Source organism: Elgaria multicarinata, chromosome 8 (genome assembly GCF_023053635.1).
Source record: "Elgaria multicarinata webbii isolate HBS135686 ecotype San Diego chromosome 8, rElgMul1.1.pri, whole genome shotgun sequence".
NCBI classification, from domain to species: Eukaryota; Metazoa; Chordata; class Lepidosauria; order Squamata; family Anguidae; genus Elgaria; species Elgaria multicarinata.
In genome coordinates this window covers 55656686-55682924 of record NC_086178.1, presented here as the reverse complement: position 1 = coordinate 55682924, position 26239 = coordinate 55656686, and the positions used below count along the sequence as shown (strand labels likewise).

The following is a 26239-nucleotide window of genomic DNA, read 5'->3' as shown; positions in this document are numbered from 1 at the left end:
GTACCACTCTTCAGCCATCCTACCTATCCCTTATTGTCCAAACTGCAGACTCTGCCATCTGCAAAGTCCTGCCTTTACGTAATCTTCTGGAAGTTTGGCCACTCACATGGAACTGGGGCTGAGCCATAGCAAACCAGAATCTTTTCACATCTCTTGTTGAAGCTGTTCTGTGCAGTGATCTCCAAAATGCAGCCTGGCTTTCATTTCCAAATCTTCAGTATAGAGAAAGGACATCAGATATGAAGTTTTAACAAAGAAAAGTAGGTTGCAGTTTGGAGATCACTGCACAGAACGGCATCAATGAGCAATATTACAACATTTCCAGAGCAAATGTGTTCTGCTGATAATTGCAGGTTTCAAGCACCAGGTATTAACTCTGGCTTTGGGCCAGGCACACCCAGCATCTGCTCAGGTCAGCACAGCAGCTCTGTTCATGCCAGCAAACAGCTGGATTCCCTTTGGGTCTTAAACATCCACTCTGCTGATGGAGAGATCAAGAGCTCTACCCAGAGTGACAGGCTTCTCAGCAATCTATATTGCTCCTTGTGTTGTACAGAAATACAAGACTTTATCACGTGCCTTTGCATTGTACACTTGCCTGCCAGGGGCCTGGGCTGTGGTAACTGGGAAGGGCTGGGAGTGGGGAGAGGAGGGGCTGAGTGGATGGGCTGGTTTTCAGGTTGAGGCAGGAGGAGCAGATTCCTGGCTGAAGGGTGGGGTGGGGTGGTTCTGCAGATGTGTGCTGGTTTGAATGAGGCATGCAGCTGAGATTATTTAAGTGGATAAGTATGCATGCAAGTCTAGAGTCTCTTGGAGTCACATAATAACCCAAAATCTCAAGACCTAAGCATTTTCTTTTCTTTTTTCTTAAAGTAGGGCATATCACACACATACCCCTACACAATTTCTGTCTTCTGTGTATAGCTGAGCATCCCTAACTGAGCTCCCCTATCATGGATGAACTGCAGTCTTACTTCTGAGAGGGAACTGAAAGATTAGTTTGGCTGGCGAGAAAATTCACATAGGCAGAAGGAATTATATCAAGTCTGTGTGCACTCTATGATGCTATGTAATTGCAGAAAAACACAGACTTAGTATCATGAGAATCTCACTTTTTATGTTGGGGTGTGTGTGGAGAGAAAACCCAGTTTCTAGTCCTTAGAAGTTTGAAGATGAGTCTTTAAATTATATGATGAAATTTCCAAAGCCATAGGAAGATTGCAATGAAGCTTCAGATTATTTATTTAGTTATTTATTTATTTATATAGCACCATCAATGCACATGTTGCTGTACAGAGTAAAACAGTAAATAGCAAGACCCTGCCGCATAGGCTTACATTCTAATAAAATCATAATAAAACAATAAGGAGGGGAAGAGAATGCAAACAGGCACAGGGTAGGGTAAACAGGCACTGGGTAGGGTAAAACTAACAGTATAAAGTCAGAACAAAATCAAGATTTAAAAGCTTTAGGAAAAAGAAAAGTTTTTAGCTGAGCTTTAAAAGCTGTGGTTGAACTTGTAGTTCTCAAATGTTCTGGAAGAGCGTTCCAGGCATAAGGGGCAGCAGAAGAATATGGACGAAGCCGAGCAAGGGAAGTAGAGACCCTTGGGCAGGCGAGAAACATGGCATCAGAGGAGCGAAGAGCACGAGCGGGGCAATAGTGTGAGATGAGAGAGGAGAGATAGGAAGGAGCTAGACAGTGAAAAGCTTTGTAGGTCAACAGGAGAAGTTTATCAGAGGATGAGGCTTCAGTGCACTACATAGCTCATTACCCCATTCCCACATCTACAAAATAAATTATACACGCTAAGCAAAGACATTAACATCTACATAATTCATATAGATTGTGGAATTTAGTTTTTTTTTTTTTTGGCACAGAATTTGAGGTTCCTTTGCACTGGGCTCTGTGATTCTCTGTAAGTGAAGAAATGAACATGATGGAGTATATTTGTGTGTAGCAGGCAGCTGAAATAACAGGAGCCCCCTAAGAATAGGGAAGGTAAGAAACAGAGTCCAGGCAGGGTAGAGCAGGCAGTGGACTGGGAAACCTAAGGGGAGGATAAGCTGAGAAAGCAGAAGCGAAGGGGAGGAAAGGCAGAGGAGACCCGAAACTGAGGAAAGGAATCAACTGTGAGAAAGGTGCTGTGGGCGGAAAACTCTCATAGGGCCTAAGAAGGGGAAAGGCTGTATGATGTTGGCAGGAGCAGTCTGTGGTTTGGGCAGGGGGATGTCTGGGCAGGCAGAGCGACTGGGTGGGAGTCATGGTGGCAAAAGGAAGATGGAACCCAAGGAGAGTGGTGGATCCCTGGGAGTTGAAGAGAGGGACTAAGGAGAAGGTGTAGCTGGTAAGACCCCTTATGTGGGACCTAGGGACTGTATGCTATGACCAGGAAGGGAATGGACAGGTAAAGATGTTCTCAAGATTAGGTATTGTGGGCCAGGGAACAAGCTGAGCATCTGTTTACTACTTCCAGGAGCTGGGAAAGCTCCTGTACCTTTAAAAGGGGAAGTTCTAACCAGAGGTTGAAAAGCTACACCTGCAACAAATTCATATTACAATCAAACTCTTAAAGGTAGAGAAAGCCTCTCAGGGCATGAACTTATAAAGAGGCACCAGGATCTGAGAGGCAGGAGGCTGAATTTGAACTAACCACCCAAACATTTGGTTCAACATTACAGTTAACTAATGTTGCTGCATCTAAGGTTGTCTAATTCAGAACTAGAGAGAGGAGATGCAAATACATATATTTCATTTCAAAGGCATTGAAAATCCATGTTTATGTCAGCTTATTTATATCATGTTTATTTATATCTTCCAATCCTATCCTAGGAACATCATTCCATAGAATAGGAAGAAATTTGGTTATTTTAAAATTCCAAATGGAGCATTCAGAGACAACAACAATTATCCTTGAAGGTTTATTTCTGTCTGAAGGTGAATACTCCTGCCCAGGGAGGCTATTCTGCTAGGCACTCTTCTGTCACTGTACCCTAGGTCAGCCTTCCCCAACCTCAGGGAGAGGATTCTGGGAGTTATAGTCCAACACATCTGGAGGGCTCCAGGTTGGGGAAGGTTAACCTAAGTGCACTTTAGTGTGGTGAATTAGTCAGTCTCGCAGCTGCTACCAGTTCTTCCTTGGCACCGTGGGGGGGGGGGAAGGCCGGCAGGGCGGGGGCGGGGGAGGTGACCAGGCGTTCACCCCTGTCCGAGGCTGCCCGCATCTTGGCTCCGGGAGGACGAGCAGGAAATGAGCGGTAGGCGACTTGCTCTTTTCCTCGGGCTCTACAGCTCCGCCTCCCACCGTCCCTCCTCCAAGTCAGCGCCGGAGCTGGAGCCCGGCGCTCCAGCATGGGGACGCCCTGGGGGGATGCGGCTCCCACTAAGGCAGCCCCCGCCTCCGCCCCCTCCCCTTGTGGAGATGCCAGTCACTGAGCGAGCCTGAGCGTCGAGGCTGCTGAGGGGGAGCGAAGCAGCTGCCCGCTGAGGGGGACGAGTTGGGAAATGGGTCGTCAGCACCGCCGACAACGCTAGGTGGGGCGCGTGCCCCCGGCTCCTGCGCCGCCGAGACCCGATTTTTCAGCACCAGGGACAGCGGCGAACTCCCTGCGCCCATCCTTCATCGCGCTTCGCCGCCGCGGACGCCGCCCCAGCGCAGCGCATAGGAGCTCCGGTCTTCCAGCGTGCCCTCCGCCTGCAGCACCAGGGACAGCGCCCCTGAGGGCGGCTTCCTGGGCAGCCGGGAGTCTTCATCCCCGAGCTGCTCTAGTCGCAGCTGCGGTCTCGCTCCCGGGCGCACGAGCAGCGTGGATCCACCACGCCGACACCCAACATGGCAACCGAGGTGAGCAGCGCGGGGGAAGCACAGAACGCACGGAGGGCACGAGAGGCTACGAGGCTCTGCCGAGTCATGGCAGCCGCCGGCCAGAACCTGCCTGGCTGGTCTGCGTTAGTGCTGCCTGATGCGGCAGGAGCCGCCAGATCCGGCGCTCCCGATCCCTCGCTCACGTCGGCTGCTGCACTCTAGCAGCAGCGCATCACCTGGCTTGTTCTGCTGCAGGCCCAATGGGTCTCTTGTGCTTCCGCCTTCCGCGCCAGTAAAGCAGCCTTCCCCAAACTGGTGCGCCCCAGGTGTGTTGGACTACAACTCCCATCATCCCAGCCAGCACGGTGTGCTGGGAGTTGTAGTCCAACACATCTGGGGCACATCGGCTTGGGGAAGGCTGATCTGAAGGAAGGCAGTCCTGAGAAAATCTGGTGTGTGCTTGGGGCTAGGAAGGAACGCCATCGCTCAGTCCAAAGCCATCCTCTCTAGTGTGGCTTTGCCCTTCCTGCTCTGCAACCCACAGAGCAAAAAACAAAGCAGGGTTTTGTGAATACCTCGCTGTGCTCATCAGTGAATTAGTGTTGTTCCATGGACACAGGAAGCACATGGCGGTACTTGCCAGGCACAGAGAAGGGGCAGGTAGAAGGAGGTCACAAGGCTGAGGAAACACCATCCCTTATGCCCCCCAGATTGCACTTTGCATATGGCTCGGATGCTTTGGAATTGGGAGGGGGAAGGAAGAGGAGATACCTGTGGCATGACTCTCTGGTTTAAGACTAGTTCCACTTTCCAGGTTGCTGAATTATGTACTCATCAGCAAGACACCCCCACCCTGCCACAAATCCATTCATTGCTCCATGTGGGGTTCAAAGCAATGGAGGAGGGAGGGGAGAGCTCTTTCTCAAAAGGTACTACAGCCTATGCCCAGGATCCCTCCCAAGTCGGTTCCTGCATCTCACCCCCATCCCTCAGTGCTGTCGTCACAACCTGTGCCAACCCAATAGTAGCTGGGGAAGGCTCTTTCCCCCTCCTTGTCGTTGTCATGCTGGATGTAGCCCCGATGCAGGCGAGCAGAAAGCGGGCTGAGCCAGAGTGGAAACAACCGAGGGCTTGCTTGTTACTAGGGAAAGGGCGGCAGTTTCTGAATAGGGCAGTGCAGCGGAGCAGCCTGCGACAGCCAGAGCACCCAAACACATGGTGCCTGCAGAATCCCCCTCCTGCACACACATGCAGGCACTTGTCCTGGCATTTGTTTCTGGACAGAGGTCGTGTAACCTGATCCCCCTACCAAGAAGACCCAGTTCTATTTTCCCCAGCAACAGGTCTTCAGATTTTGACCTCAGATAGCATCCAAGCTAGGTTTGCAGGTGCTCAAATTAAATAAACATTGAGCCCAACCCTGAATGAGAAGAACCAGGGATGCTCTGAAATCAAAGCATAATGCAATTACTAGTGTTACCAGCGTCAGGGATGTTTTATTAAACAGTGTGACCTGAGATTCAGGTTAACTAGGCAAGTATGTAATGCAGCTTTGTCTGGAGTCTTGTAAAGGAATGGTTATTAAGGAGTTCTCTCCCTGCCTAGGAACAACCACAATAAACAACCCTGTATTGGGGGAGGGGATATTATATAATATATATAATTTCTGCTTCTGAAAAAAGCCTACATCTCACTGTAAATGGTCAAGATGACAGATTTGAGATATACCTTTGAAGCTTTGGAACTAGGCTGGCAGAATTCCTGGAAGCTGCAGTTTCTCAAAGCTCATTAGAAATTGGGTCCATGGGATAGAGCTAAGAGGTATAGAGTTCCAGGTTGGCTATTTTGTGTGTGGAATTTATCACAATGAGGGAAGGAAAACCTTGAGGAACAAAATGTGCTCCACCTCTTAGTTTATCAATCACACCACTCTTAACTCTGAGCAAATCCTGTTTGGGAGTATAACTGTTTGCAAGCTGACTACTCATGCATCTTGGTGCTGTTCAGCTGAAAACCTATACTTACTAGGAAGAAAGACCCTTTGAACTTAATGGAGCTTACTTCTGGGTAGATATGTATAGGATTGCACTGTTGATTCTGTCTGTCTGTCTGTCTGTCTTTCTTTCTTTCTTTTTTCCTGTTATTCCAGTGTTTGGTGAAGCCACCAATCTTCAGTGTGATCTTCAGTGTTTTGGGGCTGCCCTGGTTTAACTCTTATAGACTCTATTTCAGTAGGTTGTGAGAGCAGAGATGGATAGATGCGTAAACAGACAGAGATTTGGTTCTTTTTAAAATCAACAATAACACATTGTTTTATTTTCGTCCAACATAATAGCTTAATTCCAAAAGCACATTTCTTTAGCCGCATCCTCATTCAACATATGAAATGATAAATAATCAGCAAATTAATGTCATATAATATAAGACAATTAAGATACAAAAAATGTATCTCAACAATAGTGTGGCTTCTCCATTATATAATTTATACATAGTAGTAATTTATGTAAATATCAATCTCTCAAAAAACATTTCCAGCAAAATATTCTTAATAGATTGTTGGGTTGGGGGTGATAGGAGTTGTAGTTCAATACATATGGAGAGCACCAGGTTGGGGAAGATTACACTGAAGCTGATTTATTATGCCACATGAAATGGTGAGTGCAGAGACATGTACTATGTCTAATGCTTCAGCTATTGAGGCACATGGTCATTAAACTGGATGTGTTTCATTTACATAGAAAACAAATAAACAAACCCAGAACTTCACCTTGTGCAGTGGAGTAAGGGCAGAGAAGAAATTCACTTCAGAATGGCCAGGCTAAATTCAGCTACAAGCTGGCAATTTATGAAAACATGTTAATGTATGCACATCTGAGGAAAGTGGGGATCGTTCAGAGTTTTTGATGAAATGTTTATAATGGGTTAGCCTCGGGAGTCATACAGACCTTTGCTCCCTAAAACTATGTGACAGATGTCTGCAGTGTTTATGGAGCATCTTGCTCTGGGACTGGAGTTTTTGGATCTACATTAAATAAGAAAGACAGATGCAAGACTGGTCTTTGTATCAGCCCAAGGCTCTTGTCTTTATAGGATTCTCTCCTGGTCTTACCTTTGATCTGCATACTTGGTGGGGATTCAAACCGGAAGTGTATCAGGCTGTATTTGCCACTCAAAGTTGGCTGGCACCAGGGGGCAGAAAGAGAGTTTCAAGAGAATCACCTTCATCAATAATCCTGGGAGAATCCACCATGGCCCTGATGGCTGGGGGTGGGAATGTACGGGTTTTGTTAAACCCGTTCTGTCTATCTTTCATAGATTGTCAGGTATTTTTCTTTGTATTGTCCACTCTTTGATGGACTTGGATTTTTCTCAATTTCCCAAACTTGCATTCATGTTGGAAAATACGCATTTGAGCAAATATGCGCCCCCTGCCCCATGAATCTGCATTTTCCTTGTATTTTTTTGTAGTTTTTATTAATAAATTTGTGTACAATTCCAGAAAGTAAAAACCTAGTCTCCAAGTCTGTAGGATCTGTGCAACTTGTTTAGAATCTGTTGTAGATTTCTCCAACACCCCTAGCTGGGAGGGCCCTTCTACAGAGATAGTTGGGTGGTCTTTCCTATATGTCCCCGGCAGCCCCAATCCTTGTAGCTATATAGCTCCAGAGTTTCAGGCTTTGCAGTCATTGGTGATTTTGGTGAACTTGCTCTGTCTCTTGCTACAGCACCAATTGCAGCACTCTGGCTTCAGCATTAATCCCATTTTTAACCCTCTTGCCCCCTAAAAGTAGCAAGCCAATATTGGTTGCACATCAGGAAAGAATAGCCCACAAAATGTAATATGAGGGCTGAATCACACATGTATCTTATGCAGGACTTTATATCTCATCACCCACTGATTCTCAGCTGATAATGTGCCTGCGTCCATTGAATAATATTCTCTGATGTGATATAAAAGCTTGGTGATCTATGATGCCTCTTTTACACACATAAGGTATACAATAATGAACATAAATGCCTAAACTTCAAATTATATTTCCACATCTAAAACCCTTACCAGTATTCCAAGGCAACATTTAGGGCCTGAGCAGAAGTGAGATCCATCACCTAGTTCATCCTTGCATAGCTGTTCTTTAAAAACAACGAATAGCTGGCACGGAGTGATGCTGTGTCAGATTGGGACCATGGCCTGGGAGAAGGAGGGCTTTAATCCCTTGCTCCCACCATGGCCCCAATTGGAATTGGATTTCCATGTCCACTTGGGAGGGGCTGATCACAAGAATCTTCCCGTAGGATCGGCACCCCCTGAGCCTGCTAGTCACAATGGGAGGAATCGCTCATAGAAGGTCTTTTTATCTTTTCAGTGTAGAACTGCAATATTTAATTAATTTATCAGTTAGTTCAATCTTGTTATGTACTTTTTGATCAACGAAAATTAATTAGGCATTAGATTAAAAACAACAACACAAACAAGTAGATACAAATTGACCTGCAGTGATGCATATACAAAAACTGCAGGTGGTAGGTGCCAAATTGGAAAAGGCATGCCCCCCCCACTAATATCTTGCCCACACAGGAAGGAATGCATCTACTAAGATGGTGCCGGCTGCAGCATGTGATGCATCATCTAAAAACAATGACAGTATCCCTCCCCCCATCATAACTATTATTTTTATTGATATGCAATTGAATGCAGATTTAGGGCAGCATTCCCCAACCGTCCAGGTGTGTTGCACCAGAGCTCCCACCAACTGCAGCCATAATGGGTATGCTGGCTGGGGATGATGGGAGTTGTAGCCCAACACAACTGGAGGGTGCCTGATTGGATAAAGCTGCTTTAATGATTCTCCCATGTGAGATACTTATCTATGACTAGTGATTGCACAGCTGGGAGAATGCTGAATGATCCAACCGCTTGGATGGGCCTGATCATGTGGGTCTTTCCCACTGGACCAGCACCCCCTGAGCCAGTTCATATAGATGGATCACTTAAACTTTCCCATAGAGACTGTTCACAGAGATCCTATGTGAGTTTGAGAATATCTAACACCCACTTTTAACAGTTGATTAATTGGTTCAAAAATGTATGGGATTAACTGGGCAAGATGTATTTAATGGGGTAACTGCCCTACTTTCCAGTGATGCTCTCTGTGGTGGTGGTGGTGGCGGCGGCGGTGGCGGCAGCAGTCCCTTTCTGTGCTATTTAGCAGAGTGTCTTCCTTGGATATGTCCACTTGCCCTTCTGTATTTCCCTCTTATGAAGAAAGGCATGTCAGTGAGACAATTGTCCTAGAGAGTCACTAGATGAAATTGTTGCAACTGGGGGAGAATTAACAGGTTTGTCTCAGTGAAAAAAAATGGATTGGAAGGACGCAGTGGGCTTGTCTAGACAGGCACTTTTCCCCCTACGGTAGCTTGGGAGTGGCAGCAGGTGATCTACATGACGCAGCCGGCACTCCGAAGCAACCCAGGGGCAAAACCCCAAAGCTCCACTCTAAATAAGTTGGGCAGTACCCTGACTCTTTTTAGCTTGGAGTGAGGCTCCACGCCTCTAAGGACCCTTGTTCAAAAATAAATAAATAAATGGGGGTTGGATATTCTGTGAGGGAGGGAGCACCTCATTCCTCCCCCCTTGTTTTCCCTTCCATTTAGCTGTAAATGTGACCCTTCGCATTTACAGCTTAAAAAAAATAAATAGAACTAACCTTGGAAGAGGAAAAATGGATGCTCCCAGGTGCCCCTGAACTGCTGCATGTGTGCTCGGGTGGGCGAGCGCGGTGGCAGTGCCTACAGGAAAGCCTGGAACTGTGCTCCTTCTGCTGTAGATGGTCACAAGGAGCGCCAATGCAGCACCGCACCGCCTCGCACCACCCTACGCTGCAGACCCGAAATCATCAAGATGAGGTCGTGAAGAGCACAAAGAAAAGTCCATGCTCTTTGAACAGCGAGTGCCAGGACACAATTTCCTCCAAGCAGGTGTTTTGCCTATTGTAACCACCTGCCTCTCTTTTTCTCCCCAGGTCCACAATCTCCAAGAACTACGGCGCAGTGCTTCATTGGCCACCAAGGTCTTTGTGCAGCGGGACTACAGTGATGGCACCATCTGTCAGTTCCAGACCAAATTTCCTCCTGAGCTGGACAGCCGGGTACAGTCAGCTATCTCCTAGGGTTGCCATGGCTCACACTTTGACTGGCTTAGTATATGTTAGACCAGAGTATTGGAGGGATGATGGGCTGAGTTGTAATTCAACACATCTGGAGAGTATGTGGGGATGATGGGATTTGTAATTCAATGCATCTCAAGGGTGCAAGTTGGGGAAGGCTGTTCTAGATATTTGGAAACCTACGTTTCACAGAGAGGTTTGCTATCTTCTTACAGACCTATACCTTTTCTCCTTTTGGTATTTCTATTAAATTGTTAGTAGTTTTAATCCCTTCCACTTAATGGCTTGCATGCCAACACTCACATATATGTCACCCCACAGCATATCTGCTTTTGCTCTAAGGGCTCCCTTCTCTATGCTAACGTCACTTTTCTGCCTTTTTGCATTTGGGAAAGCCAGGATCCATAAAAAGGCCTTCTGTACATAGCTTTTATTCTGCTCTTCCTCTCTTCTCTTTCTGCCAAAGATTGAGCGGCAACTTTTCGAGGAGACAGTGAAGACCCTCAACAACTTCTATGCAGAGGCTGAGAAAATTGGGGGCAGCTCCTATCTGGAGGGATGTCTGGCTTGTGCCACAGCCTATTTCATCTTCCTTTGCATGGAGACCCACTATGAGAAGGTTTGGAGAGCACGCTAGAACGAAGAGAACCACCGATATTATGAACGTTGTTATAACACACTGATGACCCAATATTCAGCATGTATGGTAGATGAACCAACACAATCAGAGTAACTATTTATTTAGATCTAGAACTGTTGAAGGAAAGAAACTATGTATCCTGGTGCACTAAGGGACAAACTAGGCTAGGCACAGGAGATCCATGATTAAGTTTCTGCTCTTTCCCTCCCTTCAAAGCACTTCACTGTTTTTGAGCAAATTAGATTGGGAGACGATTAGAATTCTTTCCCTGTGAAGTGTTAACTTATCTGTTGCCAACAGAAGCAGCACAATATCTTGGTTTTGTTCCAGCAGGATCAGTAAATTGGCAACAGATTTATGTTTTAGTCAAACAGGTGGTAACCTGAGAATTCCATTCTGTTCCAGAGCTTAATTTTGTTAGCCTGTCTTCTGAAAGGCAGATGCCATTGGTACATTCAGGCTAGAGGCGTAATTGGTCATCCCCCCTCCCCCGAGAGCTGCAGATGTTTTGGAAGCAGGATCACAATTCGTGATTTAGACACTCATCCCAACAATGGGGTAACAATGGGATAAAAGAAATGAGCCATGAGTATACCGTGGGAACAAGACCCCTCTCAAACCCCTCTCAACTCTTTCAGAAATGCTTGTCTGTCTCCAGCTGCCTCTGATGGGACAGGGAGGGGATAGAACTGCCACACAAAACAACAGTCAACACTGTCTCTATGATGGTCATTTAGGGTGCAATCCTATGGCAATGACTGTAAACCTCCAAACTTGAAGGCATACTGTCACCCTATGCAGGGCAGGAAGAGCAGTAGAGGCAATCTTTGTGTTTGCTGTTCCTCCCAGACTGCTTTCTTCCCACCCTGCATTTTCACTAGATGGGCTTTTTTGCCCATCTAGCTGGGGTGTTTCAGAGGGGGAGGGAAGGAGGCTGGACAGGCTTCAGGATAGCTCATATCCTGGTGTCTCCAGTCTCCTCCCCTCTTTGTCCACTGACATACACCCTCTCTTGTTCTCCGAGTTCAGGTTTCTGAGCTTGGAGAGTACTTGGTGTGGTTCTTTCTGCACCAGCTCCAGCTTCAAGGTCAGAATGCTGTCTTAAACCTCGGATCTAGGAATCTCAACTATCCCATGGCCCCTCTGATGCTGTCTGGGGGGTCAAAGGATTCTTCCCTCCAACCCTTATCCATCCCTATTGCTTTCACAATGACGGTCACTTTGCACCATGGGTTAGATCTAGATGTTGGCACTGGCAGAAGCAGATTTTTCCACCTAGTAACTAACTGCTAGTAACTAATTTTATTTATTTATTTCAAATATTCCTACGCTTTTTAGAACAGAAGTCCCCCACTCCACCCCAACGTGGGAAAGCCTTTGGATAGGCATTTTCACCTGTTAGTATGGTGGGGGTGAGGAACTACACAAAAGCCAGGAGACCACCAAACAATCTGTGGATGGGGGAAAGTGGGTGAGGCAACCTGGAGAACCTTGAACAGCCAGATTGGGGGCCCAGGAGGGCTGAATTTCCCCCCTGGGCCTGAAGTTCTGCACCCCTGCCCTAAGATGAGTCTCAGGCATAACATGCTCGATGTAGGAACATAGTTAGGAAATAGAATGAGTTGTCCTGGGAAGCTGTAAATATTGGCTGAATGGTTATCAATGAGATTGCTGACCTGAAATGGGGAATGGGGTTCCTTAGTCAATACTCATTTCTATTACCAGGGATGCATCCTTTCAGGTTTCATGAAACACTCCTTTTTTCTGAAAGTAGGTGAACTATCCCCAAGAGAACATAAGAGGATATAGTTAAAGCTATCGATTTCTCTCCTTTGTATCTCCCTCTCTCTGGGGTCACTAACTGGGGTGAGGCATCATCTTTGCCAAGTCGTTGCTGAACAGTTGTGTCTAATTATCTCCCCAGGTTCTGAAGAAGATCTCCAAGTACATCCAGGAGCAGAATGAGAAAATCTATGCTCCACGAGGGCTATTGCTGACTGACCCAGTGGAAAGGGGCATGCGGGTTGTATCCTTCCTGAATGACACTCAAGCCAAAAGGGAAAGATGTGGCCCCGTCCAGCTAGCTCTTATTCATGAGACAGCCCCTTGCTTGCCATCACATACAGGTCACTTCCTGCATCTCAGTTGAGATTCTCTGTTCCAAATTCACCATTCATTATCAAAAGGAGAGGGAGAGGGAGGGAGGGAGAGGGAGACGGAGAGGGAGAGGGAGAGGAAGCAATTGTGAAAACACAGTGTAAAGTTCAGTTATTTATTTTACACTATTTCTAAAATATAGCAAGAACCACAGTGGTTCTCAAAGCAGTTCACAATATAGCAGCCGATATTGTCCACACAACAATGGATCTGGAATACCAGATTATTATTATTATTATTATTATTATTATTATTATTATTATTTATATAGCACCATCAATGTACATGGTGCTGTACAGAGTAAAACAGTAACTAGCAAGACTCTGCCGCATAGGCTTACAATCTAATAAAATCATAGTAAAACAATAAGGAGGGGAAGAGAATGCCAACAGGTACAGGGAAGGGTAAGCAGGCACAGGGTAGGGAAAAACTAACAGTAGAAAGTAACAGTAGAAGTCTGCACAACATCAAGTTTTAAAAGCTTTAGGAAAAAGAAAAGTTTTTAGTTGAGCTTTAAAAGCTGTGGTTGAACTTGTAGTTCTCAAATGTTCTGGAAGAGCGTTCCAGGCGTAAGGAGCAGCAGACGAAAATGGACGAAGCCGAGCAAGGGAAGTAGAGGCCCTTGGGCAGGCAAGAAACATGGCATCAGAGGAGCGAAGAGCACGAGCGGGGCAATAGTGTGAGATGAGAGAGGAGAGATAGGAAGGAGCTAGACCGTGAAAAGCTTTGAAGGTTAACAGGAGAAGTTTATATTGGATTCTGAAGTGAATTGGAAGCCAATGAAGAGATTTCAGAAGCGGAGTAACATGGTCGGAGCGGCGTGCTAAGAAGATGATCTTTGCGGCAGAGTGGTGAACAGAAACCAACGGGCTGATGTGAGAAGAAGGAAGGCCAGAGAGAAGAAGGTTGCAGTAGTCCAACCGTGAAATAACCAGTGCATGAACAAGCGTCTTGGCAGAAGAGACAGACAAAAATGATCGAATCCTGGCAATATTATACAGGAAAAATCGACAAGATTTAGCTACTGCCTCAATATGAGGAATAAAGGAGAGCGAGGAGTCGAAGATAAAGCCAAGGCTACGAGCTTCCTTGACCGGAGTAAGCGTAACATCATTGACAGTAAGAGAGAATGAGAGATGAGGAGAAGGTTTAGGAGGAAAAACAAGCAATTCAGTCTTTGCCATGTTAAGCTTCAAGCGACGATGAAGCAGCCAAGCTGAGATATCTGAAAGACATGCCGAGATACGATCGTGAACATCAGGAGAAAGTTCCGGAGATGACAGATATAGTTGTGTATCATCGGCGTACAGATGATATTGGAGACCATGAGATTGAATAAGCTTGCCCAAGGGCAACATGTATAAGGAAAACAACAACGGGCCAAGCACCGAGCCTTGCGGAACCCCTACTGAAAGGGGAAAGGAGGAAGACGAGCTGCCATTAGTCAACACGCTGAAAGAGCGACCCGCTAGATAGGAGGCAAACCAGTTATAGACAGAGCCACAAAATCCAAGGTCATGAAGGGAATCTAAGAGAAGATCATGATCAACCGTGTCAAAGGCTGCAGTTAGATCAAGGAGAATAAGAACGGAATAATGGCCTTTAGACTTGGCAGTAAGGAGATCATTGGTGATCTTAGTAAGGGCTGTTTCGGTGGAATGCAGAGGACGGAATCCAGATTGAAATGGATCCAAAGCAGAGTTACTAGAAAGAAAGTCAAGACAGCGAGAGTAGACCGCACGCTCCAGGATCTTTGAAACAAACGGCAACAAAGAGACAGGTCGGTAGTTAGACAGAGATAGCCTATCAAGAGTAGGTTTCTTGAGAATGGGAGAGACTGTAGCATGTTTAAAAGCAGAAGGAAATGAACCAGAGGACAGAGAAAGATTAATAATATGTAGCAAGGAAGGGAGGATAGCAGGAATAAGATTAATAAAGACGCGAGAAGGAATCGGGTCACGAGAACAAGTGGAAGGCTTCGAAGAGCGCAGTATTGTAGACAGTTCATCCGCAGAGACCGAAGGAAACGCAGAGAAATTTGCAGGAGGAGCTGACAGATGAGGAACAGGAACTGGAAGAGGAGCAGAGCTGGCCAGATCAGAGCGGATAGTTTGGATTTTAGCATTGAAAAAAGAGGCAAAGTTGTTAGCAGACAGAGAGGCGGGGAGAGATGGCGGATTAGGCTTCAGAAGAGAATTGAAGGACGCAAAGAGCCGCTGAGGATGCCTAGCATTTGACTGGATCAGCGTTGAGTAGTACTGCTGTTTGGCCAGTGAGATGGCAGAAGAGAAAGAGGAAAGTACAAATTTGTAATGGACAAAGTCTGCCCGGTCCCTGGTCTTACGCCAAAGGCGTTCAGCTGCCCGGGAACAAGAGCGAAGGTAGCGGAGGGAAGAGGTGAGCCACGGTTGGGGTTGAGAAGGGCGAACTATCCGAGTTGTAGATGGAGCAAGATTATCAAGAGTTGAAGATAAGGAGGAATTAAAGAAGGAGACAGCTGAGTCCAAGGAGACAGATGCTGCTGATGGTATCAAAAAATAATTCCACGTGGCTCCATGCTCTTCTCCCCTGAAAAGTGGTGTCAGAAATTCTTCACGGTCTCTTCCTGGTCCATCAAGTTTTTCTGCTACCGTGCAATTGCTGCCACCGCTGCTCTGGGAAAATGCGATCAATGGATCCCAGTCTTACTGTTCTTTGCCACCACACAACCCTTCAAAGGAGCAGAGCCAAAAGTCACAGCAGTTGGACATCATCCCAGGTGAGGAAACCAACCATCCCAGAGGCTGAAAACATCTGCCTGTTAAGCATAACCCTAGCAGCCTATTAGTGGGTGGCTGGGGTGGGAGTAGTTTCCTGTGGCCACTGCTGAGAACCTGGTGAGGAAGCAACACCAGCCAGAAGACTGGGCAGAGGACTTTACACGTCAGTGACTCCCCACATCCAGTGCCTCCAGCAGCCACTTCTGACTCTGGACTTGTTTTCCCCCAACCCAACAGGTATTCCTGCTGCTCTGACTTACTGTTTTCCTAACACATCAGCAAAATGCATCTCCACCTTCAAAAACCCAAACGTGGCAGGGATCATAAAGGAGAGTTAGAAATAATACAGAAAAGCTCATAATGCATGTGCACATTGAGTACCTGAACTACTGAGCAGCAAGATGTGTACTGGTATGGGTGTATTAAAGGGGGGGGGAATGAATTGGGGAGGGGTCTGGGGTACCCCTCATCCATTCCCTGTGTCCTTAGCTTCTTGCCTGCAGATCGAGATCTCCATCTACGAAGATCGTTGCAGCAGTTCCAGCTCAGGCAGCTCTACCAGCACCCCCAGCAGCGCTGGGGGTGGCGGCGGGGGAGCCGGTGGTCGGTGACTGGCACAGAGTCCCGGCAGGGACTTGTACTGCCGGGACGACGGTGTCTCCGAGATCCGCAGGCTGCGCTATCAGAGCACCCGCTTCTGAGCTCCCCCAGGGGGGTTGGGACGCCAGCGGGGAGTGTTGCGACGCCCCTGGGGTTTGCAACAACCAGCGAGGGCAATGTCCTCCTTAGGGGATGCTTGGCCTGGCCCTGGCCCCAAAGGAGAGAGATCCCTCCCTGTGGCTGAGGCCTGGAGACCCTGGGCCACTGATACTTCCTGTGGACTCCTGGGGATGCTGGGGACAACCCCTCCCCCAGATGCCCAGATGTGTCATTACCTTTGACGTCCTGAGCTGTAGGTGCATCATCCTGATTGACTATGCCCCTCTTTCTAATGGTGAAAGGACCAGCAGAGAAAGATCAGGCCAGGATGGGGAGGTGGGCTGGGCTGGGCTGAGAGGAGTTGTGTGTTCGAGACCCTGTTGCAGTCCTTTCCCTGATCTCCATCATTCAGTTGCCTCCTCAGTTGGCAGCTGACATGCCTTCCCAGCACCTATCTTTGCCTGCCGCTCTGCATGCCACGCTCTCTGGGCACGTGAGGCATGTCCATAGTGCTGTGTGTGTGTGTGGGTGGGTGCTCCTTGCAGGCACCTGCACCCTCTCCTATACCTATAGTGTGGGTGCCTGTCCTGGCAAAGGCCTGCCAGTATGGCTTCTTTGCTTGGGCACACTAAGGAACTTGCCCTTTGCTCTGGTTCCTTTCAGGGCATCAGAAGGGCAAGGGGATCCTATGGAGCCAGGGGGGGGGGCGGTATGGGTGGGTGGGAGGGAGCTATTCTGGCTCCTTTTGTGGGATAGTGGCATGGATGCAGGGAGGATACAAGACATTTGCTGCCTGAGGCAAAGGACAAGACGGTGCCCTCTCCCCTTCTGTGTACAAAAAACAACTGGACTAGCACGTGCATCTGTCTTCCAACAGTGATGGCGGGACAGCCTCCGCCGCTGCGTCTGAGGGCAGCAGGCTAACTTAGAAGGTGCAGAACAGGCCACACAGCACACAGATTTCTACTCCAACACTTTGCTGTAACCTCCCAACATGCTGCATTTTGCCTAATGATAGAGCCGGGCCTGCGTGGATAATGCTGGGGGTTGTAAATCCTCCCTAATTTGGAGGACTGCGCCACACTCACGCTGACCAATTCCAACAGGTTTCAGTGCATTTTAGGATCATGGAGGAGAGTGTGGAGAGATGGGAGATGATGGTGGTGCTTTGTGGGAGAGGGCTCTGGCTCATTATTTGCTCAGCCCAGTCCAGCCCGAGAAGCCTCTTTTGAAGATGTGTGTAAATATCTAATATAGTCCTAGCTATCAAAGCCCCACCCTACCCCACCCCACCTGTGCACCATTTTCTGGCAAACGGGATGAAGAGAAAGGAGGCTGTAACTCCAAGGTGGGCATGGTAGGGCTTCTTCTTTTTTTAACCTGCAACGCTTGACTCCCTCTTCCCCCTCCCCACCATACACTGGTGTTCTGCAGCATCACCTTGTCACACTTGCATGTACAGGTTGTGTTCTTGCTGCATGTTCCTTCCCCCTGTAAATAGCTACCTGTGTCCCACGTACACTTGAGACCCTCTGGATGCTGGTGCTTCAGTGCCACTTCTCTGAATCCCCCAGTGGACAGCAAGATGGGAAAGTAAGGGGAGAAGGCTGCATTGGGTTGCCCAATGAACAGGTGTATCTAAATCATGAATGACCAGTGGTATGGTGGTACATTTTGAAATGCAAAGGCCTGCCAGGATGGCTTCTTTGCTTGGGCACACAAAGGAACTTGCCCTAAGCTCTGGATCCTTTCAGGATCATGACAGTGCCTAGAGCAGCCCCCACCCCACCCCGAGGAATGTCCAAAAATGCAGCCAGAGGTGTCGATTCAAATCAAACCAGTTCCAGCAGGTTTCATTTCTACCAGGAGCAGGTCTTTGGTAAAGCTGATGGGTCTTAATTGCCTATTCAAGACCAAGCCACCCAAAAATCCTTTGCATTATAACAGGGAACAATATATTGTCTCTGGGAGAATCCATTTCCCCCCAGCTACTGTGAGCGCTGCAGCTAAGCTCAGAGGGAACAGGGAAATCTGATAGAGGTGGCAGATGACATCAGCATCCCTGCTAATAAAACTGTGATGTTGCTGCCTCACCCCGGTGCGTGATGCCTAGCACCACTTTCAGCAATGGACAGCAGCTCCTTCAATGCTTCCAACTTCTCACACACCACATGTGCTGCACCCAGGCAGATTTGGTTTTGGTTTTTTTGCTGAGGTCCTCAAAGAAAAGAATTGATCATAGCTATCTGAGGAGGGAAAAACTTGTGGAGGGCAGAAACCAGGATATGATTAGGATGGAAAAGTTAACCGAATGGAGGACAAGCTCTTCTGTGACTCAGCTACTTCAATCAGTGCGCCCAACGTCTTGATTTCAGAATGGGACATACCTATTTTTGATGGTGGGAAGGGATTTGGAGAATGACCAGCCTCTGTTTTGTGCCATGAGAGGGACGGGGGAATGGGAGAGCTGCAGGGGCCATGACAGAAGCACAGAGGTTTGGGACAGTGTGAACCTGGGAGGGTTTTTCCCTTACACCCAGATGCCTTGAGCAGCTCCTCCCCATGCCGTATGTTGGATATCACCTCTGCAACATGAAGCTGGTCATGACTGAACCTCTCTGTCTCTACATGGAAACCTCTGACAATAAATGGCAAGTGAGAATCTACCAATGTTGCTTTTGTCTGATCTGTCCCTTCATCAACAACAACAATAATAATTCTTCTACCTCTGGATTGAGGTGGGGAACAACATTAAATACAATATAACACATAAAATGGTTAAAAGAGCATATAAAACTAATACAATATTAAAATAACAATCACGACATCTTAAAATTCGTAGGTTTAAAATTCATCTTGGTAGGCCTGCTGGAAGAGACTAGTCTTTATGGCTGTCTTAAACTCAGAGAGTGTGTTAAGCCAATAAATTTCCTCTGGCAGTCCATTCCATAGTCTGGGGGTGGCAGAAGAAAAGGTCCTCTAGGTAACGTCAGTCTATTTGTGGCTGACTGGAGTAAACCCTTCCCAGAGGACCTGAGTGTGCAGGGTGGATTGTATGGGAGAAGGCAATTCCACAGGTAACCTGGACCCAAACCATATAGGGCTTTAAAAGTAATAACCTACACTTTATACTTTGCCCAGAAACTAATTGGCAGCCAGTGAAGTGATTTCAATGTTGGTGTAATATGACCACTGGTGACCAACCTGGCTGCCCTGTTTTGAACTAGTTGAAGTTTCCAGACTAGGTACAAAGGCAGCCCTATGTATGGCACATTGCAGAAGGTGAGCCTTGAAGTTACCAGCATGTGCACTGCCATCTTTAGGTCTTCTAACTCTAGGAAGAGGCACAGCTGGCATATCAGCCGAAGCTGATAGTAGGCACTCCTGGCTGTCGCATCTATCTGGGCTATCATTTGGAGTGACAGATTCAGAAGCAAACCCCCCATTTATTTATTTATTTATTTATTTATTTATTTATTTATTTCATTTTTATACTGCCCAATAGCCCAAATTGCGAACACAGTCTTTCAGAGGGAGTGTAACCCCATCCAGAACTGGTTGACACACCTCCAAACCCAGATAAGGGCCCTTGACAGTAAGCACCTCCATCTTGTCTGGATTCAGCTTCAGTTTGTTTTTCCCCTCATCCATTACCACCTCTAAGCATTCATTCAGAGGAGACACACTATCCTTAGGTAACACTGTTGTCGAAGGCAGAGAGAAATATGTTCGGGTGTCATCAGCATACCGATAGCAACCCGCCCCATGCCTCCGGATGATCTCTCCCAGAGGTTTCATGTAGATGTTTAACAGCATTGGGGATAGGATGGTCCTTGTGGTATGCCATAGAACAGCTCCTTCTTTGAGGAGCAGCTATCCCCAAGCATCACCATCTGGAACCTACCCGAGAGGTAGGACCAGAACCACTGGAGCACAGTGCCCCTGATTCCCAATCCCCTCAGGTGTTCCAGAAGGATACCATGGTTGATGGTATCGAAAGCCACTGAGAGGTCCAAAAGTACCAGCAGGGACATACTCCCCCTGTCAATGCTCTTGCAAAGATCATCCACTAAGGTGACCATAGTGGTCTGAACTCTGTATCCTGCTCTGAAGCCAGTTTGAAATGGGTGTAGAAAATTTGTATCATCCAAGACTGCTTGGAGCTGGAAGGCAACTGCCTCCTCAATCACCTTGCCCAAAAATGGAAGATTTGATACTGGTCTGTAATTATTAAGGTGCAGGGTGTGCAGGGAGGGCGTTTTTTAGAAGCGGCCATACTACCACCTCTTTTAAGCATGATGGAAAACTCCCCTCCCTGAGAGATGCATTAATAATATGGTGTAGTTGTTGTCTAGCTGCATCTCCTCCCTGGATGACCAGCCATGAGGGAAGGGATTGAGAGGGCAAGTTGTCCTCACTCATCTAAGCAGCTTGTCCACGTCCTTGGCACTCACCAGCTGAAACTGATCCAGTGTAATTCTACTTGCGGAGTTGCTGGACACTCCATTGTCAGCTTCTGTTATAATGATGGCATCAAAGTTGGCTCTTATCTGAGAGATTTTATATGTAAACAGTAGATCTAACTCCCACACAAGTATTTCATTCACAGTTGCATTGCATCATAGGTTTTGTAGTATTAAGGGGTACATAAACTACTAGTAAGAGTTCCCATTAATTACAGTGGAATAATGCTGAATCCATTTAATGGATGGACATTCAGTAAATCTGAAAGTGGGCTTACAGTTTCAGAAAAGAATTCTGATGTATTGGAAACCTCATTTATATCTAAATTCCAGAGACTCCAATAGTTGCATGTGCAGTTGAGATATAAATTGTACCTTTACATTTAGGAGAAATGTGACCTGGTGCTAACATTGCTCCTAAAACAAATGCTCCAGGTGCCTGAATCATGACTTCATCAGAGACTACACTGGCCTGCTGTGTAAGTCCTGCTGCTCAGTTTAGACTGTAATGCAGCTAGCGCTCAACTGACCTGCTGCCTGGGTTGTTTGAACTCATATGTAGGTATGTAGGCAATTGTCCTGAGCAAGCAAAGGTGGGTAATGTGGAGTCACAGGTCTGGTTCACATGTAACAACAACTCAGAGTATGGGTGCAGTATGGGTTGTTGTTGAACTGCGGATTGTTGTTGAATAGAGGGTTGTTGTTATGTGCAAATCCTGCACTATGGTTTAAATATGGGATTTTAGCCATGAACAACCCAGGAAGAAAACTTATAGTTTGTTGTTGGGATGGTTAACAACCCATAGCTAAACCATAGTGCAGGTTCACATGTAACAACAACCCATGATTCAACAACTACCCATACTCAATCCATACTCTGGATTGTCATTACATGTGCACCAGGTCACAGGCTTTCACAAACAAATAGCCTTGCTGATGTGACTTCCTCCACTCCCACAGAAATGTACAGAGTAGAGTAAAAAGCTCTGCATCCTGCACTGAGAGCTCTGGCCACAGCAGAGAAGAGCACATGATCAGAAGACCTGGGGATTTCTCTCCACTCCCAGCCAATCAGGGAGCACACAAAAAAATATATTCGCTCATCTCTACTGCCCTCCCACATCTCCAAAATCTGTCGTCCCCCCACCACCGTCCTCCTTCTCTTTTCTTACCATGAAGCTGTGGAGACACTGGGAGCAGAAGCAGAGGCACACAAGAAGTTGTTTCACCCACCCTCTTTTCTCTTTCCTGTCACATTGGATAACAACGTACTGGGGTGTGGAGGACTATGGGAAATGTACTTCTCCCAGGGACTGGCCTTTGTGCTGAGCTGGAGAAGAATTTTGGAGCTCGTAAAGCTCACCTCTCATTGGAGGTGGACTCTACGAACCCTCCAAGATCATTTCTGAGCCTGGTATGGCTCAGGAGGGCTTCACCAACCTCTTGAGTCCATAATGGTTCCTGCTTGAACAGGTCTGTGTGGATAGCTCTAGACAAGCGGTGAGCATGGCCAGGGGATGGCATCATTGAGTTGATGTCACCAATTGGGAGTGCGATTTTTCCAGCCCACACCTCTGGAGAAGTAAAAAAAAAAAGGGGGGGAGGAGGAAAGGAACAGGTCTGTTCCTCCCCCCCACCCTTTTCTAAATTTTCTAATCTCTATCTGTGGAGCTCCGCAAATACATACAGTAAAAATAAAAATGGGGGAAAGCTATGGGGCAGCAGAGGATGTGAGAAGGTCTGGGAGAACCATTTCTCCCCCCTCTGGCTCCCTCATTCCTTTCCCCATTTTTATTTTTAATTATATGTATCTGCGGAGCTCCACAGATAATTATAAAATTAAAAAAGGGGGGGAGGAACGGGCAGCCAGAGGGAGGAGAAGTGGTTCGCCCAGTCCCTCTCGCGTCCTCCTCTGCTGCCTCGTTCCTTTCCCCCCATTTTTATTTTTATTATATGCATTTGCGGAGCTCCACAGATAGAGATTAGAAAATTTTAAAAAGGGTGGGGGGAGGAACAGACCTGTTCCTTTCCTCCCCCCCCCCTTTTTTTTTTACTTCTCCAGAGGCATGGTCTGAAAAAATCACACTTGCCTTTTCTTCCTGTGCAGATGCTGGGAAGGAAGGCAAGTGCGGGTGCAAGGCACCTCGTGGCACCAAAGCGCCTCCATAAAGACTACGTTTCTTCCACTATCTCCACCCAAAACAGGTGATTAGCTTTATTAACCTAAGAGCATTGGCTATGGAATATGTGTCCATGGAGATGTTGTTTCCTGTTCAACTGGACCATGCAGGAATGTAGGGACTGGAACTAATGTTTTTATGACACCGATTGCACCTGTGCATGCACAGCCCATGGGTGAATTTAAACTTTCATTCTTTAAAACAGAGGTTTCTAACCATGAGATTCATGTTTGTATAACAGCACCCTCAAGTGGTCAAAGAGACATAACCACAGCCATGTATTGTGGTGCAATTCTGTGGGAACACAGACTACAATAGAGGATGAGTTTCCTTATAATCTCAGTTTTTGTTTTAAATATATTTTTCTAACCCTTAGGGCTGTGAAGGTATGCTTAAGTGACATGGGCAATATCAGCTGGAGTATCAGAAGCTGGACCAGTAGCTGAATAAGATTTTCAGAGGTAAGGAATTAGGTCTCTAGCGTTTTTGCCCTCCCTATGAATCATGCAAAATAGAAATAATTGCTGATTGAAGTATGCAAAATAAGAGAACATGCATCATTTTGAAAGATTATGTTCAGCATTTCTTAGCATAAAATGTATGTATTTATTTAATACATATAGTCCTTGCAATAATGATGCATTTTCTCCATGGAAAACTTTAAATTAAAAAAGAAGTAAATTTTAAAAGAGATTCAGCCATAGATTTCCACTTTTAAGGATTTTCAATTGATGGATGAAACTGTTTCCCAGTGTGTTTGTTTAAACAATGAGAGGCTATAAAATATAGTGAGACATATGACAAGAATCTAGGAGTTTTAGTAGACTACAAGCTGAACTTGACCCCGCAGTGTGAAGTGACAGCTTAAAAAGCAAATGCAATTCTAAGCTGCATGCAGAGAAGTATAGCATAGGGTGACCATATTTGGGAAACCAAAAAAGAGGACACCTAGTGTGTGTGTGTGTGGGGGAGCAGCTTTCTGAGTCCTGCAGAAAGTACGTTATTCCCCCGCCACCTTAAAGAACCCAATTGGAGTGGAGGAGGGGAAAGGATTTCATTCTGCACCACCACCATCCACTCCAATTGGGGCCTTTTCTATAATGTCCACGAATGACCCACTTTCCCCTTTAAGACCTCAATTGGAGCTCGGGGTGGGGGAATGATGTGCCTCAAGAAAGCATGTCATTCCCTCCTGCCATGCTAATGGCAGCCTTAAAGGGGAAGGTGTGTCATTCCAGGACATTATTGAAAATTATAGAAAATCCCCCCTGACACCATGGAAAGAACAAAAACCAGGACAAATCCGGGGAAATCCTGACAGTTGGTCACCCTAGTATAGCATCCACATCATGTTAAATAATGGTACCACTCTATTATGCCTTAGTCAACCTTAGCAGGAGTGTCATTTCCAGTTCTCACCAAGATGGTTTAATAAGAATATTAACAAGTTACAACATGTCCAAAGGAGGGTGATAAAGGTGTGGGGCCTGAAGGCCAAGTCCTATGAGGAAAAGTTCAAAGAGTTGGGTATAGTTGGCCAGAATAAGAGATGATAAAAAAGTGATATGATATGCCATATTCAAATATTTGAAGGGCTGTCACATAGATGTTTTCTGTTGCTCCAGAGGGTAAAACCTGAACAGATGAGTTCAAATTTTGATTAAATATTAGGAAGATGTTCCTGATTATATGAGCTGTTCAACAGTGGAGCAGACGGTCTTGGAAAGTGCTGGACTCTTCTTTGTTAGATGTTTTAAAGCAAATGCTTGTTAGAGGTTTTTTAAAAACCAGCTATTAGGGATGCCTGAGCAGTGGGTTTCCATGCACTGACAGGGGTTGGACTAGATGACCTTCCAGTTTGCTTCCAAATCTGTAAGAAAATGCTGTGAAATGATATAAACAGTAGAAACTATGGACAATTAATTTGTGTTCTGATCTTTTAAATGAACCTTAATGTGATTCTGTTAATGAATTCACATAGGCATATTCATCTTTTGATGAATGCAACATAAAGTGACAACCTACATGTGTGAAACAATCATCCCAGATTGAACAGACAGACATACAGGCATATGTCACCCACCACCACCACCACCACCACCACCCTGATGCAACATTTTCCAATGAGAGCAGGTCACTCATTTAACTGTGAGTCACCAAGTAATATCAGTAAGTGATGAGCTATCGAATGACATATAGGCATGTGTCAATCTGTCCTATGACTCTCCTCCATTCACCTGAAGACCACCATTAAGGCAAAGATCTTACCCCTCTAGCTCTTGACTGTCACATAGGCCAATGCCCTACATGACTTGGGAAATTGATGCTTTCTTGTTTAATTGACTTGCACCAATGAGAGCAACAGGGACAGCTGCTGTTACCTTATTTCCCATTAACTTGTTTCCCCCCCTATCCACCATATTTACTTTGTTTTGTTATTTTCCATCAAACTCTCACAAAAAGCATCAATATTTTCTATCGCCTACAAAGGCAGGACTACCTGAATCAGAAACCCAGTTTGCACTTTGCGTTTTTCTCACTTTGTCCATGGCTAATACAGGGAAAGGCCCACGACAGCTTGATGATAGAGCACACGATTTGCATGCAGAAGCTTCTCAGTTCGATCCCTGGCATCTGAGCTAGGTGGATAAACAATCCAAGGTGGTATAATGCAGCTTCCTATACTAGGCTAACAGAGCAGCCCTACATGTACCAGAGGTTGGATTCTAGTGTTGGGTAAGGGGAACTAATCATTAGCTGACTCAAGTGAGCCTCTGCAAGTATCGCACGATGTTGCAATAATAATTTGACACTGTTATTAAAGGGGGTGATCAAATGCAGACTTGATGCATTTGATTCAAATGTGAATCAAATGCAGACAGGTGAATCAGCCTTGTCAATATAGCCCAGAGGATGTGCTGGGCTTGACAAGTCTCAGTTGCCTTTAAAATCCTAGTCTCCAGAGGCCTTCAGAGCCAATGTTGTGGTGTTTAGTGCCACCCACTGGGGGAAATTGTTCTGCAGTCCAGAGCACACCTTCCTGATGAATACTGTGGGCAATGAACCTTGCATCCATCTCAACAATATTCAGTAATATCACTGGGATGGCTAAAACCTCCCCTCATTGCAGAGATGCTGCTGAAGATTGCTGTGGTGGGGAGAAGGCTTTAATCTCCGCCCTGCCCCATTGCAGCTACCTTACTGGAAGAGAAGGGTCATGTGGATGACTCTGCTCTCGCAACCTCTCTCCAGCACTCCCACTTCTGTTGGTACACAGGGTGTGCAGGGAAGGTCATTTTCATGCACCCAGTTTCCCAGCAGAATTGGGAAACAGGGTGCACTGGGATGACTACCTCTGTGTGCCCTGTGTGG

The 26239-nt window shown here is 46.4% G+C and overlaps 1 protein-coding gene across 2 annotated transcripts in view; it reads left to right on the top strand.

Annotated features, from left to right (window-relative positions):
• The window catches only part of GOLGA7B (golgin A7 family member B), a 36005-nt gene extending 19069 nt beyond the window's left edge, over positions 1–16936 (top strand). The window contains exons 1-5 of one of the 2 annotated variants that reach the window (XM_063132493.1): positions 3761–3844; positions 9826–9951; positions 10436–10588; positions 12534–12635; positions 16029–16936. In XM_063132493.1, the coding sequence (XP_062988563.1) occupies positions 3833–3844; positions 9826–9951; positions 10436–10588; positions 12534–12635; positions 16029–16136 (501 nt within the window). In that variant the 5' untranslated portion in view covers positions 3761–3832 and the 3' untranslated portion in view covers positions 16137–16936. Of the gene's footprint in view, positions 1–3760; positions 3845–9825; positions 9952–10435; positions 10589–12533; positions 12636–16028 lie in introns of those variants that run through there. The other variant, XM_063132492.1, reaches the window with a different exon arrangement.
• Positions 16937–26239: the final 9303 nt, after the last annotated feature.